Source organism: Ahaetulla prasina, chromosome 8, assembly GCF_028640845.1.
Source record: "Ahaetulla prasina isolate Xishuangbanna chromosome 8, ASM2864084v1, whole genome shotgun sequence".
Classification (NCBI taxonomy): domain Eukaryota; kingdom Metazoa; phylum Chordata; class Lepidosauria; order Squamata; family Colubridae; genus Ahaetulla; species Ahaetulla prasina.
In genome coordinates, this window is record NC_080546.1 from 46,670,431 (window position 1) to 46,688,991 (window position 18,561).

Genomic DNA, 18,561 nt, shown 5'->3' on the forward strand with positions numbered 1-18,561 from the left:
GCCCCCCAACATTTTCCCTCCAATAGTTAATGTTAATCTTTTGGAATTCCCAGTTAATTCTAATTTAAAATAAATTGATAAATTAGCAAAGTTGGCCTCTTATATGTATGTCAGTAGGATGTATGCCACAATATTTTGGCTTTCAAAATAGCTTGTTGATTAGAGATCCTAACTTTAAAAAAGCATAGGAACATCCTTGTGGAAAAAACTGGTCTTCATTGGACTTGGGATATACTTGGAAATATCTAAAAACATCTAATTAATTAACTAATTAATAGATTAATATTATTATTCTCCTGTCCTTACCACTTTCCATAGAGGGACAATTGAAAGCATCCTTTCATTTTGTATTGATGTTTGGTTTGGAAGTATTTCTGTTTTGGACAGGAAGGCTGTGCAGAAAAGACAGCAGAAAAGATTATTGGATGCTCACGTCTTTCTATTCAGGACATGGCATATAAACCATAATCCCTGATCAAGGTCCACAGTTTTGGCAGGGAAGCTGCACATCCTCTCCATGACCGCTTTTCATTGTTGCCTTCTAGAAATGGGATTTGTGTTATCCAAAGCAAAACAACTAGATTCTGTAATAGCTTTGTACAGTATAGTATCAATCTTTGTATATGTGTGCGCATATATGTGTATGGGTCTATATTAATTTTCTTTTGAAAGTAGGCATCAGAATTTCCTTTTTAATGTGTGCCAGTGTATTCACAGAAAAATGTGGCAATAAAGGTTATGCTATGCTATGCTATGCTATGCTATGCTATGCTATCCTGTCCTCTTTGACTGTTTATGTACCAGCAAGTCAGTCATAACCATTAGCAACCACATAGAAAGATTTTCTCCTGGCAAGAACAGTTCTGACCTTAATATAAATAGGAAATGCTAATCTATGAAAGACAGAAAGTGATGAAATATTCTGAATGTGGGACAAACTATTATTTGGTATTTCCAAAATGGTTGCTTGGAAAAAAATGAGCTCAAAGTAAAAGAAAAAGCCAAAAGAAACTACAGAAGAGTGGCAGATTTTTAAAATCTGAATGGTGCTGACTTATTTGTTTATTTCTTCATTTCATTAAATTTAGGTACCGCCTGACTCCAACATTCTGAAAGACAACAAACTTTTAAAGAAAAAAAAAAGGGCAACATATGAATTGGTATATGGAATGTTTCCACATAGTGGAGATAAGGGTGGTTTATAAAGATAGAGAGATGTGGAGACATAATATGAATAGTGTTGGTATAAATTATAGTTAGCTATATTTCACATTCTTTTTATTGCCTCATGATCTTAATTTGTTTCGCTTGCTAATGCCTATTCCTTTTTTGTACTTTGCAGTATGTTACTTACACCAACATAATATATACAGTATGTATGCAAGCAAATAAACAAAACATTGTAACCGATATGCCTAAAAGGCTGCTTATAATACCCTGTCTTACAGATGTGTAAACTATTGAATTGTGAAAATTGAGGTCACTTAAAAATGGTTAAGGTTTAAGAATGGGCAAGTATTTAAATTCTATCTGTCCCATTTTTATTTAGGTCTCACTTCGAAGTTATAAGGACAATTGTGGGTTTATCTCATCATTAACTTTTTATGTAGCATAAAATATATTTTTGTCTTGTTCTCTTGTTTATAGGCTATATGCCCAGTTATTATTCTACAAATACAGATGCTTCATAAAACATCATGTTGTTTTTTTAATATGACAAAGATTTACCTAAAGCTGCTTATGTTTTCTTAGCCAAATCCTGTCACAGTTTCAGTTGTGCTCAGGTCTCTCATCTTTCTTTCATCCAGTCTGGCTAAGTAACAATCCTGAAATCCAAAAGACTTGGTCCAATTTAAACAGTTTACTGAAATGTATTTTTAGTTTCCTCAAATGGTATCACCAGTATGTTTTTGTTCAGTGTGATCACTGGAACTTTTTCTAAAGCATATAGGCAAAGCAAAAGCTGATGAAAACAGCTGTTGAAAGAGCAAACAAAAGATTTTAGTTATTTAAATTATTATTTAAAATGAATACATTAATTATATTAATATTAAATTGTTAGGCCACCTTTCTCTATAATCATATATGCCCATATTCATATATGCATGAATATATGTTGTTTCTTGATGAATATTTCAGTGCTGGGTTTATTCCTGTATTTTTTAAGACTAAAGGTGATAGCTTTCCCAGAATCTAGAACTTAATAATAGGTTTATGCATTCTAGCAAAGATTCTATCAGTTCACATTCAATAATGCTATTAATTTCTTCACTCAGAGTGGTTTTAACCATTATCACAAGAAAGGAAAGATTATTATATTTTTCCCTTGTAGATAAATTGAAGCATGAATTTCAGATTGATCTTTTAGCCAAATTTGTTCTCACAAATGCTGAAAACCACATAAATTATCCTGAGGGTATTCAAGTTACTTTTTTTTGCCTACTGTTGAAAATTAATTAAACACTGAGCATTTGAACAGTCAAAAACTGAAAAATGTCTGTATTAGTCTGATACAAATAATTCATTACAGTATTTTATTCTGAAATGTAAGTAAAGTAATGCAACTGTGTTTTATTATCTTTAAAAGGATAATTTAATAAGAATTCACATTCAAAGCTTAACCATCAATAGTTTATTTTATTTATTTATTAAATTTATATGTGGCCATCTCACTATCCAAAGTGACTCCTAATATGCAAGTAGATACTGTGATCTGAACAAATTGAAGTACTCCATTAAACACCTTGTTAATTTTTCAGAATAGTTCTATTATGGAAAATAAATCACGATCCTGATTCATAGTTACCTTAGTTTATTCATGAATTATAGGATGATTATAGCTTGTTTAATGCATTTATTATCACATAATATTTGTCTAAAATGAATATTTGTACCAATCTTCCAAATGTTTTTGATGTAATCAGCTACACAGAGAACTAAATTAAATGTTTGTTAGTTGCCAGTATTTTACTTTCACTATCAAGTTATTAATTTTGCCTTTCTATATGATTTTTTATGTAAATGAACCAGTTAACCCTGGCCTCCAGTCTTTGAAGTCAATAAAAAACAATTAATGAAAAATATACCCACACTTTCATTTCACTTCAGTATTTCCCAACACAAATGCTGATCTGAAAACACTAACACTGACAATGCTGCTTACATCAAGGGTGTAGAATTTCTGATAGCTCCAGAAATCACCACGCTTTAGGGTAAAAGGTAAATTTTAAATTATCCATTTTTCTTGGGAAAATTTTCCCCACCCTGGCAAATTCTCATTTATTCCGAAGCCATAAGACTACATATACCGTATTTTCCCATTTATAAGATGCTACTTTTTCTTTAAAATATTTACTTGAAAATGGAGGGGCTTCTTATACACAGGAGGCTGAGAGGAAAAGGCGTGGCCCACCTACTTCCTCCAGCTCTGCTGGACAAGCCTCTACCTTATATGCAGCTCTATCATTCCTCTCTACTGTAGTTGTTTCCTGTATCACATTGACACTCTAGGTTTCATCCAGTGGTGAAATCCAAATTTTTTTACTAACAGTTCTGTGGACGTGGCTTGGTGGGCATGGTGTGGCTTGGTGGGCGTGGCTTGGTGGGCATGGCAGGGGAAGGATACTGCAAAATCTCCATTCCCACCCCACTCCAAGGCAAGGATACTGCAAAATTCCCATTCCCTCCTCACTCCTGGGGGAAGGAGATTGCAAATCTCCATTCCCACCCCACACTGGGGCCAGCCAGAGGTGGTATTTGCCAGTTCTCCAGAACCTGTCAGAACCTCCTGGATTTCACCCCTTGTTTCATCTCTATTGTTCCTGTGATGCATTTCCTGTTCTTGTATTACTCAGTCTCTAATAATATGGCTTCTGCACTGTGATGGTTTGTAGTGTGCTTACTTACTATACATGAAACATGGCATCCTATACATTGGGAATCTTATAGATGGAAAAATATGGTAATTCATTGTATATCTGCCTTGAATGAATACAGTGATATGCTATGCAAATACAGAGTGGGTGGAGATCTCTCTCATTCCAAAATGCACACAGAACAGACCAAGTAAAGAGAACTTTGGAACAACATGAAAAACACAATCATATCAAAAAAGGGCAATGTCAATATCAATTTTACTGGGATACTATGAAACATAGACATGGATTATCTTACATATTTCCTAAAATATCACAGCATAGATGCAATTATTTTAAGTGTGGAGCCTGGATAACCAATACCCCTTTTTCACAGCTGTCTTGGCAAGTTGACATAAAAGGTAGTTATGTAACCACATAGTAATGGTGAAAGACTAAATTATAATATAATTTATACATTCAATAAGATTTATGTCTTATATCAGTAATATGTTACACTGGTCTTATAATACATATAAAATGTTTGCAAAAAATTAATTCAAAAATGTGTCAAAAGTGTTTTTCAGAAGTAGTTTGCCATTCTTCCTAGGTCTAAGAGTAAGTCCAGCTGGCTTTGTGCCTAAGGCGGGACTAGGACTCACAGTGTCCCATTTCTGATCTGATGCCTTAATCACTCTACCAAACTAGTTCTCTATTTATTTCACGAATTAAGAGATATTTCCATATGAATAAGATGGTTATTATATAATTTTTATTATATGTCCTGACTCTTCACCAAGGATATGGTTCTTCTTCCGGCAATAACTACTCTCAAGGCTATAACTATCTTATAGAATAAATGGGCACATTTAGAACATTGGGAACATGGGATGAGCACTATCACGGAGAGAAAGTTATCTGTTCAAAATGGTTCTTATTTTAGGGGTGGCTCATTACAGTGAATCATTTAGAAAAAGAGACTCTAGTAAAGTAGCTCTACACTAAAATCTCTGTGCCCTGCCTCCATTAGAAGAGAGGAAGAGTTCTGATGGTTCAGGCAAATGGTCTTTATACAGTCTACTATTTTCATACAATGATCAAGAAGATACATTCAGAAACTTCATAAAAGCAGGTGGGAGAGCCTAATTCTTTTCTATTTTGCTTCCATTATTCCACTTATGATACTGGAAAGTACCAAACAGTTATTAAGGTTAGTAGCCACTGATATTCCAAGCATTTCATAAATGTTTCCTGTCCCTCATTATGAACAATAGCCCTCAACCACACTGAATACCAGCATAATCAGTTATTAAAGAAATGGTTCCCTTTATTGGCCCTGACTCTTCTCAGAATTTATTTCTCTAAAATTATTAGCACATAAAAACCTCTCCAAACCATATTTTTTATCATACTTCTATGTATTCATGTTTCTCATACTATGTTCCCTTTATCTATTATCTAGGTCAGGGGTGTCCAGCCTTGGTAACTTGAAGACTTGTGGACTTCAATTCAGGGGTGAAATCCTACTGGTTCGGACCAGTTCGGGTGGACCGCTAGGGATTATGGGCATCAGTTCACCAAACCGGTAGTAATTACCCCCCCTTGGCCCCACCCGTGCCCAGCCGGTCACCGCTCACTTCTTCCGGCCACTCAATATTCCACAGAATTCTATGTTAAATGCAGCAGAGAGAATGCTAACTTTTCTCCCTCCATTCAGAATGGAACTGCTGCAGCCTGTGTCTTTAAGGTAGTCTCCAGGAGGGACGGGTACGGGTGGGGAGCAGCTGGAATGGAGCTGTTTTTGTGAAAGGCAGGAAAATGGGAAAGGGGATTTTCCTGCCTCTCATCCATTCCTCAATCTCAGCACAGACTGAAGGAAGGATGGTAGGCAGGAATATTCCCCTCTGCATTTTCCAGCCATTTGCAACAAGGAGTGGCTGGCAGGGGTGGAGCCAGTGAGGAGCCCCTCGATGTGAGTGATGTCGAGTTGGCTATGCCCACCCAGTCACATGACCTCCCCACAACAAGCCACACTCACAGAACCGGTAGGGGGGATTTTTAAAATTTCACCCCTGCTTCAATTCCCAGAATGGGCTGGCTGGGGAATTCTGGGGGTTCAAGTCCACAAGTCGTAAAGTTGTCAGAATTGGATACCCATGATCTAGGAATGTAAAAACATTCTTGTAAATACAGATGGTTTCAATCATGCCAACTTTATACATAAAGATGTTTGAAATAACCATTTAAACAAACTACATACTGAAATGAGGTTCAACATTGAGTTTGATTGGTGCATGGAGAGAGAGGGGGGGAAGGAGAGAGACTATGAATAACATCCATTAGTGCTATTTTTGAAAATAATTCTCTTCGAGAGTAGGCAAAACTACCTACATTCCTGTTCCAATTGGTTATTTACAGTTCTGTATTATTTGGCAATGACAGTGACTAAACTGTCTTTACGTTTTGGGCTGAATTGCCCAAATGCCTGAGAAAGCTTCTTTAAAAGAGTATTGACTTTCAGCGAACCTTGTAAAACAAATGTAGAACATTTCTACACATTGCTCATCTTTAAAAATGTTTAAGCAATGATTTACATATTTCTGTCAAAATATAAGAGAGTAAAAAAGTAATATCTCTTTCTCTCTATAAAGTAGATAACTGCAATAGAAAATGGATATTCTCCAACTGACATGTTCTAAATGTTTAAAAATATTACTAGTGCTGGAGTAATCTCCATTTTCCAAGATGTCATAGGAGCCACTCTCTTCCTACTCCTATTTAGCATCCATGTTTATATGAAATCCCTGACTGAGGTTATCTATTGGCCCAGGGTAATTATCATCAGCATAATGATGATACTCAGTTTTACATCTGACTTGGCTGGCCCAAATGATGGTGTCGAGGTGCTTGTTCAGTATCTAAAAACTAGATGATCTGGATGGGAAAGAACCTGCTGACAAGACTAAGGGGCTGTACGTTTTAGGGTTACCCTCATCTAATGATTTGCCAGCTTTAGTTCTGGCTGCAATTATACTTCCCCAGCAGAGTTTGTGAACAATCGTGGTTCCTCCTGGACTCTTAACTCCTGCTCATGCTTGCAGCTGCAGGCAAGAAAGCCTTTGCATGAATACATTGGTTTGCAGTTGCACCCATTGCTATATTACGAGCCACTGCTCTCGCTCATACATTAGTCACAATTGGATAACTGCAATGACCTCTACTAAGTTGGAGCTGCCTTTGAAGCTTCAGCTGGTCCAGAATCAGTGATGGGTGCTTTCCAATATACCCATTATAACATCATTGCTATATGAATTGCACTGGCTTACAGTAAGCTTCCTGGTGCAAATCAAGTTACTGGTCATCGCCTGCAAAGCCCTACATGATGTAGAGCAAGGTTATTTGCAGGACCAATAAATCCTGGTGATTTCTGCATGCCCTGCTATGTCTAGCAGCATGGATTGGGCACAGTCTGAGTTTCCTTAGTGAAACAGTGACACCTGATGGGGCCTCAAAAGTGTGACTTCTCTTTCATAGCATCTATGAAAGTGCTTTCTTTCATAGCACTTACCTCATGGAGCACCCCCCCTCCAGAGATACAGCTGATCCCAATCTTATTGTCTACATGGACACAGTGAAGACCTGGCTTTTTGCCTGAGCATTGTAGCCAGTAAGTTATTTATTTATTTATTCAATTTATTTGAGCTATGGGTATGAAATTTTTATGGTGCTTTGACTTAGTCTTTTTATTTTTTTTATTTTTCTATTTTCTATTCTAAAATTCCCTTGGTAGAGGGGCAGCCATATACATTTGTTTGGCCAACAAACAAAGGTTTTGAAATCACAAAGAATATCTAGAATTCAATTTTGTAGGAGCTCACAAAGTATAATAGTTGCATCAGCCAAGTATTACTTAATAGAACATAAATATGCAGTGAACCCATTTTAATAAATGGAACTTCAGTACATGTCTGCTATGTGAATAATGGGTTTTCCTATGGAAAAGTATAGGCATCCTTATGTTTCAAATCTGTAGTCACAGTTGCTGTGAAAAATGCTAGTTGCTCTAGCATTGTCTTGTGAATATGAAAAGGTTGTAATAGTGCTATGTTTTTAAATGTTAATAGTGCTATGTTTTTAAGATGTTAAGAAAGCCATAGTTGCATCACCTTCTTCTCTACTTGAATACAAATATATAATTTCTTTGGTATGCCATATAGTTAATGTAGTCCAACCTCTGGATCAGTGCCCAAACTCAAATCATGACTGACAGTGATATATAAATCCCTCTATAAAATAAACTCAGCCCATAAAGCTGAGGAAGCATGAGAGATTCTAATCCTTCTCCTGGGTTGATCACATAAATATTTCCCATATGAACTGTATCATCCAAAATATCAAGACATGTTACATGTGATCAGTAGACCTGAGAAGAACCATGAAGGAATGTCCTTCACAGTTTTTGTTGGATGGTTTTTTTCAAGTCTATAATAAAATATGCTGCATGTTAAAATCCTATCTTATCTTTAAGACAGCCTCTTATGGTCTTAATAATTTTAAATATTGATTTGCTAAAAATGATGAAAACAAAGTTCCTTTAGTAACTGAAAGAAAAAGTGATGAAAATCATCAAAATCTGTGACAGAATAAAAATATCTAAGCAATGGATTGGATGCAATTTAGTATCCAAAGTAGGTTAATTAAAATTAATGGACTTAGAAGAGTCATAGTTAATTGAAGTTCACTTGATTATTCTAAGTCTGGATCAAAGTGTTTTTTTTTCTTCATCTCTAAATACTTTACAGGAAATGTTTTATTGATAATCTCTTTCTGTTGTGGTTTATATGTCATGATATCATTAAGAAAACAAGTTCAGAAGTTCACACCATGTGTTCAGATCTGCCTTATTCCTATTGTATAATTTTTGGTTCACAAGAGTGTAACAAACAGAAAATATTTGGCAAAAATATTCAGACAGGAAACGTTAAACTAAAATACAAGACATTTAACTCATACACTCCCATATTCTCTCTTCTAGTCCTTTAGCTTACTTCAAAAATAACTATTTTAAACCTGTTAGTATGTATAATATGGCCCATGACCATATCCATATTAAGTGAAGTGATTTTGGTTGAATGGGCATGTTTTGATTGGATCTGGCATTTTTATTCATCTATCAACCCGGGATAAGCATATGTTGTCTGATAGTGTTAAAGATATTGTCAAGAGTGTAAGCTGTTGCAAGTAAAGCTGCCTTTTGCAATTGACTCGTGGTGATTTTGTCATTGCTGATGGTGTCCAAGAAGTGCTGCAGATGTTATGAGATTGCAGCCAAGGCACATATGTATTTTATGCATATGTGTATATGTGTGTGTGTGTGTGTAGTGTGCGCGTGCGCACACACATATGCACAGACGCACACAAACACAGCTTTCCCTTGCTACAGTTGTTCCATTTCTATTTGCAGGTCATTGTATTTTGTGTTTCTCTTTTTCTTTTAGTCTGCTTTCTCCAGGAACTGCAATGTCCACTATCCAAACTTCTTTATGTTTCTTATTGGCAATTGTTAAGTCTGGGGTGTAATGTTCCAGGTGCTTATCTGTCTGAATTCTAAAGTCCTAGAGCATTTATCATTGTCTATTACTTTGTGTAATTTATAGTCCTATCAGTTCTTGCTTGCTGATATTTCAATGTACCATTGTTGATACTTTGACATGCCCTTACTTGAGTCAGTCAGTGTGATCTTCTTGTAGCAGCTAACTAGGTTGTCCACTGCAACAATGTCTATTCAGCAATGTTTAGTCTGAAGACAGTAGAAGAGTTTTCAACTGGTACTCCAGTATTGCAATACCAAATTTTTCATATCCAGGATCATGAATTTGGATCCTTAATCCTATATATAGTATCTTTATACATAGAGAGTTTATATACCTGTATATGGGAACTCTCTACTTACAGTTATAATAAATAATTGGATTCACAGACTGTGACAAATGCTATATAGTTTGTTTGATTATGTGAAGGCAAGCATAAAATGATGACGTATCGCTTAGTTTAATGCATAAATTCAGTCATTTGGGATTATAACCCTAATTATGTCTAAAAGAAAGCAAAACTTCCCACAGTGTGTGAATCCAGCCAATAGAAACTTAGACCTGGAAATATAATCTCAACTATACTTCTTCAACAGGGTCTGAAAACTATGTGAAAGCATCTAAGCAGATTAGTCAGAATCCCATTGGATACTGGCAGGCTCTTAAATATACATTCATAGGGAACGTCTTATACAGTTCAAAAACTAAAACAAGCTTTGGGAGTCACATTCCCAAAAGAAATGGAAAATAGTCACATAAATCTAAGTTTAAAACTGTAGAGCAAACTAGATAGAAGTAGTCCAAGAAGCTTTCAGTACCAGTCATGCCTGAAACCCCAGATATTTTCAGAGAGCATAGATGTCCAAGCAGGATGCTTAGGAGATCTGCTGAATCACCAGTTCTCTTGGGAAATTTAGATAAGAGAACATGCTGGAGATTTGGCAACTTTCCTTCTCACACAGGCCAACAGTGTGCTGGGAAAGATTCTAAGCAGATGCAGTCCCATGACTGTCATGAAAAGTTTTATAAGAGTTTGTTTCAAAGCTTGCTATCTTTAAATTTAAAAAATTGAAAATATCTTACTACAGTTTTTTCTCATCCATGCAAAAGTAAATATATTACAGTAAGTAACGTTTTACATTAAGCAGAAGGAAAATTACTGGAACAGGCATCAGACTTTATCAAAAGCAGCTATTTTATTGTCCTTTTTGCTCTTTTGTTTTCACAACCATTCTTCCAAAAATTACAGAATCTTGAGATATCTTACAGACTGACAAAAAATAATAATTATAATTTTCATGGATTAGGATTCCCTTGATCCCAACTTTATGTCTCCATTTTCACTTCAAACAGCCACCATAAATAAGCATTGAAACATTCATTTCATCACAGTATGTTCAGTAGACTCATCACCAAGAACTTGAATATTATCAGATCACTACATAAGCAGTCATTCATTTGAAAGCATCACCATTAATACTTTGGGAAGAGAATGCAATTATATGAGTTATAACTAACTCTGTTCAGTGACCAGCTATTTGCTTGAAGTTGCTGTACATATTTTTTGTTCCAACTTTCTACTTGTGTTATATGCAGTCCTTTAACTAATCCTTTCTTTTACACATTTGAATACATTTCCTATCCATCAGCCTCTTGTGCATCTGGGATACTCAGTTTTCCTTCTGCTAATCCTACTGATACTTTGTCAGAAATGATCATGATTGCTGTTAAACGATTATATGAGTTCATTAAACTGGGGTGATGGAAGGGTTATAAAGTTCTATCAAGAACCTCAATTTCAAGTCTACCTTCTGTCACAAAAATTCACTGTCCAGTCACTCTTTCTTAGCTTGAACACCACATGTGCTCTTGTGCAGATAAAGCTGAAAGAAGCAATGATAAATGTATAGGAGCACTTGGAGGAAAGGTGAAATATTACTGAACAATCAATGAAAACAAGAGAGGGCTAGCAAAGGAAGCTGATGTGAAACTTAAAAGGAACCACCATATTCAGAGGCACTATATCACTGAAAATCACATGCAAGAAAAAAAGAGAGAGAGCATAAATGATAGGCAACTCCTTTATGTCCTGCTGGACTATATAGATTCAGTTTGAGTCAGCAGGACAGTTTTTATATTTGCAGCGATATCGACTATAGTTATCTACTAACCAACCATCCCTAAACTTTGCATACAATGTATGTAGCTTCCACTCTGATAAGAATGCATCATTAAATCCATGTTGAAAGAAACACTGCTTTTTCTTTTCTTTTTTATTCACTGGATTTCAGCCAGCAATGTCTTTCAATACTTCTAATGCATGCTATCAGCTTTGCATTGCATTCATCCTACAACTGTGCTCATTCTGTTAATTTCTGTAGTGCATTTTCTTATGTCACTAGGTGGCAGAATTCCATTATCACAGCTGTGTTCAAACTATAATTACATTCAAAATAGAAAACTCTTTTTTATTGATTTCCCAAAAGAAAATTTACTTCCAGGGTATGAAATACTTAATGATAACATTCTTTTAATATTAGTACATTGATTTCATTAACCACTTACTGTCAAAGTACCAACAGAATTTGCTGATGGTCTTTAAAGATAGAGGAAGAACATGAAAGACCTTGACTTCAATCCTTGACTGAAAAAAAGTAGTTGCTATAAACTTTATTTTATTTTATTTGCAATACTAAAAATGAACTGATATAAAATGGTTCAACAAAATATTACAGAGAACTTTGGCAGTCCTCCAACTATCATAAATATGATATAATATATCATATTTATGAACCAATGAAAAGACAATGAAAATGTCTTCTTATTCCTTATTTGTTTCTTAATAAAAGCAAGCTGTATAAGAAAAATAAATTTTACTGACTCAAAGTATCTGGATCTGTATATATGCACAGAGGATATATGCATCTTTTGCTTAAATATGCAGAACTAATATGCTGAGTTTTACTTCGTTGTACCAAATGTAGAGCTGCTGATTCCTAAATTCAAAATTATGATTTTTTTTATGTAGAATGATCCTGCATTATGACCTAGATTTGACATATTCAATGTTAGTCACACCTCAAAAGCTTTGCAAAGGTTATATTTTAGAAAGCTAAAATCTTCATTAAAATGTGTTGTTGTTCCATACTTTTGATATTAGTACACTGATTTCATTAACTACTTATTGTCAATGTTTTTTTTTTAAATACTACTGGTTTGGTTATGCTATTGGAGGATTTTAAAGCAATTACTTAGAATTCTCACATACTTGTTATTTTGCTTTCACCTATAAAATACATACCAATTTGTCATCAACAATATTTTAACATTGTCAGTTTGCATAAAATGAGACAATAGCCTCATGACTGAGTTGTCCAAACTAAGTGAAAGGTTAGGTGCAATTTTCCCCTTGCAGCTATAAGTTTACTTCTTTGCCAAAACTGGAAGAAAAAGTATCACAAATCTCTCATCAAATGAGGTTCTGCTCATTCAAAACCTAGCGTTTACTGCAGAGTGTCCTTTTAATGCCATTCAACAAGTTCAACAGAAGTTAAAATTAATCATCATTTCACAAGATACATACACACACATATGGGGAATCTCTTTGTACTTTCCAAGGTATCAAGGTAGGAATATTTTATAATGATAATTTCCTTAAAAAGTGCATCTGATAATACATTTGAGGAAGTTCTGTAAGTATTCCAAGTGTTCTAACTATCAAATTATACTAAACATAGCTTTTATTTCCTTCTCTTTCTCTACACACATGTACAAATACATACACTAATTAAAATAGGAAGGGAGATACTCTTATTTTCTTACCTTGGCAATCTTCAAAGGCTGCTTTTCTTCTTTGCCACCCTGAAGTCTGAAACCCCAAGGTGCCCCTCCAGTCATAGTGATGCAAATATAATCCTGTACACCCATTATCCTTCTGGGAAAATCAGTCAATGTTCATTAAAAAAAAGGGGGTATCTCTAAAAAATCCTGCAGCTGGAGATTTGCAGCTGGACTTTGCCTTCTAGATGGTGTTAGAGAGGAGAGACAGGATCACTGCTGTTGGCACTGCCTGTGTTCTGCACTTGGTTAACACAATCATTGACTGAGAGCAAGGAAGCGCTCCCAGTCCAAGGGATCAGCCCACTTTTTCGTCAGATTTGCTGTGCTCAGCCCACCTTCGTGGTAATGTCAGAGGAACACAAATGAAAAGCACTCGGCTGTGAGGCAAAAAAAAGGCTATATTTAAATCTATGAGCGTTTGCCTGTGACAGCTAAATCAAAACAGCCAGGTCAAAGGACTTGTTAATCTCCCTGCAATGATTTAAGACAGAGAGTTTACTTTTGTAAGTGGTACCAGACTTGTTAAGCTATGGTTGCAACACATTCTATGTTCTCATAACCCAAACAAAGTGTAGGAGGGGAAGAGGAAAAAAGTTGTCTTCCTCCCCAGTTCTTCATCAGATACTAGTATGAAGCATTCCCACTGAGAATTATCCACAGACCCGCTGTGATAGGATGTTTACAATTATCAAATGATAGCCTGAGTTTTTGACATATCCCTGGTTCTTTCTGGCATAAATTTTCCAGTGCCTGGATTCACACCCCACATGTTAAGCCATGGTATGTTCAAGTGATTGGCTGGTTTTGAACTATGAACTAAGCAATAACTCATGTTTTACAAAACTCAATTCAATGTAGTAAATCAAAACCAAAGCAGTATATTGTATGGGTTGGACATATATGTTCTTTTTCTCCATTGTTATGTGTAAAAGCTACAGTTTTATTTGCTCCCTTCAAAAAATAAATAAATAAATAAAAAGCAAACAACAAGACTTAACTTTTACATTTTAATGCAAATGGAGGAAGATCACTTTCATATCAAAGGAGGTAATGATTCAAATGACTGAAGATCATACCTGTGGCCATTCCGATTTGCCATTCACAGCAGCACGAGAGAGAAGTAGCAATGGTGAATTATACTGGAAATTTTGGTTCAGAATTTAATAAGGAAGAAATAAAATCTGGGAGAACCTCAAGATTGAAATTAAGATTAATGGACAGGAATTTATACTCATTCCTCAATTCTTGTGGCAAGTCCATATTCCCACCTGATGCAAATACATATACTGTGATGTCACCATGCATATTTTTTTTTTATTAAACAACATAGTTAGTAATGGACATTTATTTTTGGAGACTTGAATTGCTTCAATATTTATTGGAAGACATGATCATGCCAGGAAATTCTTGACTCATGTTACTGACAAGTTTTTCCTTTGGAGAAAAAAGAAAGTAACAGGGGAATCACTTGATTTGATAATAATCAATAGCAAAGACTTTGTTGAGGAAGTAAAAGTAGCAGGAATTTTGAAAGAAACTTGTAATGTAATGCTAAAAAGAATTTAAAAAGAAGGTCAAGATCAGAGATCTTCAAACTTGGCAGCTTTGAGACTTGTGGACTTCAATTCCCAGAATTCCCAGAATTGTCCAGCCTGCTATGTTGGTCAAGATGAATCAATTACAAAAAATGATGGGGGATGAAGAGGAAGAAGAGAAAGAGACGCTAAAACTACAACTGTAAACAAACTGAATGAGAGAAAAAGTGGAAAACAACAGGAAAAACCAATATGGCTGGAAAATTAAAATGAAGATCTTTTTTAAATATTTATTTTTAAAAGAACACATGTAACTTGAAAAGATGGACATATTACCATATACAGTTAACGTAGAACAACAAATATGGTGTCAGGAAACCTCAGAATCAGCTGCAGTTGGCAGAGGCTGAAAACACCAACAAAAAGTACTATGTTCAAAATAAAAAGCCTGGATGGGATAACCATGAAATTGCTACATAGTTGGCTCAAGAATCATATAAAGACAGCAGTGGTTCCATATTAAATGGAGAGGCTGAGTAGGTACTACAAGCTAAATCCTCAATCCTCTGCTCTTCACTATTTTTATTAATGGCATGAATCAAGAGATGAAGGGACTATTTACCAAATCTGCCAATGACACAAAATTGGATAAGATAGACAATACCTTACAAGATAAAAAAAAAAACAACCCACCCCAATCTTGATTAAGAAATAAGACAAAGGTATTTAAGAGGAACAAAAGGAACAAAATGAAATTCACAGATATAGAATGGGAGTGGGAATGATCCTGGCACATATGTATTTTTATACATATGTGTATGTGTGTGTGTGTGTGTGTATATATAGTGTGCATACACACACACACGCACACACACACACACACACACACACTGAGAGAGAGAGAGAGAGAGAGAGAGAGCGCTTTCCCTTGCTACAGTTGTTCCATTTCTATTTGCAGATCATTGTATTTTGTGTTTCTCTTTTTCTTTTATTCTGCTTTCTCCAGGAACTGCAATGTCTACTATCCAAACTTCTTTATGTTTCTTATTGGCAATTGTTAAGTCTGGGGTGTAAAAAAACATCCCAATCTTGATTAAGAAATAAGACAAAGTATTTAAGAGGAATAAAAGCAACAAAATGAAATTCACAGATATAGAATGGGAGTGGGGATGATCCTGGCTAGGTATATATTCTTGAAAAAGTCTTGGAATACTTGTGGGTTTTTAGAGTCAGCAATTCAGCAGTGTAGCTGATTGCAAAAACCTGAACACAAGTATAGTTTCCAAATCACATTAAGTAATGCTTCCACTTCAGGGGTGAAATCCAGAAGGTTCTGACAGGTTCTGGAGAACCAGTAGTAGAAATTTTGAGTAGTTTGGGGAACCGGCAAATGCCACCTCTGGCTGGCCCCAGAGTGGGATGGGAATGGAGATTTTAAAATATCCTTCCCCTGGAATGGGGTGAGAATGGGGATTTTGCAGTATCCTTTCCCTGCTATGCCCACCAAGCCACACCATGTCCACAGAACCGGTAGTAAAAAAAATTGGATTTCACCACTGTTCCACTTTATTCTACACTGGTCAAACCTGATCTTGGTTATTTTCTCCAGTTCTCAGTACCCATTTTTAAAAAGTTTCAGATAAAGTGGAATAGTTTCAGGGAAGAGTAATGAGGATGATGACAGGACCAGAAACTAAAGCCTGTGAAAACAGAGGGGGAAAATGGGAATGTCAAACTTTGTCAGTCTTGAGAAAAGAAGAGAGAAAATATAAATATCTGAAGAAATGTCATATTGGAAAATCAAGACCTGGCTTCTATGTGATGGGCACAAACTGTGGGTACAAATTCACTGGATAAACTGAAGGAGAGGCTAGACAAATATGCTGGGGAGACTGTAATTTGGATTTCTGCACTGAACAGAAGTTTGGATTCAAGGGGGCCTAAATGACTTCTTCCAATTCTGTGATTCTAGACAGCTGCTGCTTCCTGCTGTTCATATACATAAAATGGGAGAAAGCTGAAATACTGAACATAACAACATCAACAACTTATATTAGAAGATATTCCCTACTTTAAAAGAACCTCTAATTAAGCTAGCGTTCTGGTCATTACCAAAGGGACGTGGTGGCTCAGTGGCTAAGACACTGAGCTTGTCGATTGAATGGTCCGTAGTTCAGTGGTTCGAATCCCTAGTGCTGCCATGTAACGGGGTGAGCTCCCGTTACTTGTCCCAGATTCTGCCAACTTAGCAGTTCGAAAGCACGTAAAAAATGCAAGTAGAAAAATAGGGACCACCTTTGGTGGGAAGGTAACAGCATTCCGTGCGCCTTTGGCGTTTAGTCATGCCGGCCAAATGGACGAAGGAGACACCTTTGGGCAGCACTGGGTCTTCGGCTTTGAAACGGAGATGAGTACCATCCCCTAGAGTCGGGAACGACTAGCACATATGTGCAGGGGGAACCTTTACCTTTACCTTACTGGTCATTACCAAATGACCAGAAAACTACAGGAATTGAAGGAATGCCCTTTGAAATATGACAAGCAACAGGAAAAAAATCAGTAGAGATTCTAACCAAGTTAGTCAGAAAAATCTGGAGAATGACACTGTGATCAGCAGATTGGAAGAGGACAATCTATAATACCAGTACAAAAAAGAAAGAAAGAAAGAAAAAAGACAGAGAGTCTTAACATATTGTGCAAATTATCATAAAATATCCTTAATTTCAAATGCTAGCAAAATAATACTTAGCTCATCAAACACAGTTTAGAGCCCTCCATGGAAAAGAGATGCCAGATGTTTCAGCTGGCTTTAGAAAAGGCAGAGGAACATAGACATGTTCAGCAGTTGCATGCTGGATAATTAAGAAGGCCAAAATAATGTTCAAAATAATGCACTTCATTTATTGTAGAAAAGCCTTTGACACGATAAACTTCTCCTTAAACTAACATCCTATGGCATCTCAGGACCCCTCCACAAATGGATATCTGCTTTTCTGTCTAACAGACAACAAGTGGTCAAAATTGGCAATGCTTTATCAAATCCTGTTCCTGTCAAGAGTGGCGTTCCTCAAGGCAGCGTCCTTGGACCAACACTCTTTATTCTATACATTAATGATCTTTGTGACCATATCTCAAGTAATTGTGTTCTCTTTGCTGACGATGTCAAACTATTTAACACCACAGACAACACTTCTATCATTCAAAACGACCTTGACCATCTAACCGCTTGGTCTAAAAATTGGCAGCTCCAAATTTCAACCAGCAAATGCTCAGTCTTACATATAGGAAAAAAGAACTCTAAAACTAAGTACATACTAGATGGACATTACCTTACAGACGACCCCCATCCCGTTAAAGACCTTGGAGTTTTCATGTCAAATGATCTAAGTGCCAAAGCCCACTGCAACTACATAGCAAAAAAAGCTAAGAGTTGTAAACCTAATTTTGCGTAGCTTCTTTTCCAAAAACACCACACTACTAACCAGAGCATATAAAACATTTGCTAGACCAATTCTAGAATACAGCTCACCTGTTTGGAACCCTCACCACATCTCTGACATCAATACAATTGAACGTGTCCAGAAATATTTTACAAGAAGAGTTCTCCATTCCTCTGAAAACAACAAAATACCTTATCCCACCAGACTTGAAATCCTAGGCTTAGAAAACTTGGAACTCCGTCGCCTTCGACAAGACCTAAGTTTAACTCACAGAATCATCTATTGTAATGTCCTTCCTGTC

General features: G+C 36.0%; 1 protein-coding gene across 1 annotated transcript in view; it reads right to left on the reverse strand.

Moving 5' to 3' along the window:
* The window catches only part of SYNPO2 (synaptopodin 2), a 112,048-nt gene extending 98,529 nt beyond the window's left edge, over window positions 1-13,519 (reverse strand). Inside the window, exon 1 of the mRNA XM_058192609.1 lies at window positions 13,268-13,519. Coding sequence (XP_058048592.1) covers window positions 13,268-13,372 — 105 coding nt within the window. The 5' untranslated portion in view covers window positions 13,373-13,519. The remainder of the gene's footprint in view (window positions 1-13,267) is intronic.
* Between the last annotated feature and the right edge of the window lie 5,042 nt (window positions 13,520-18,561).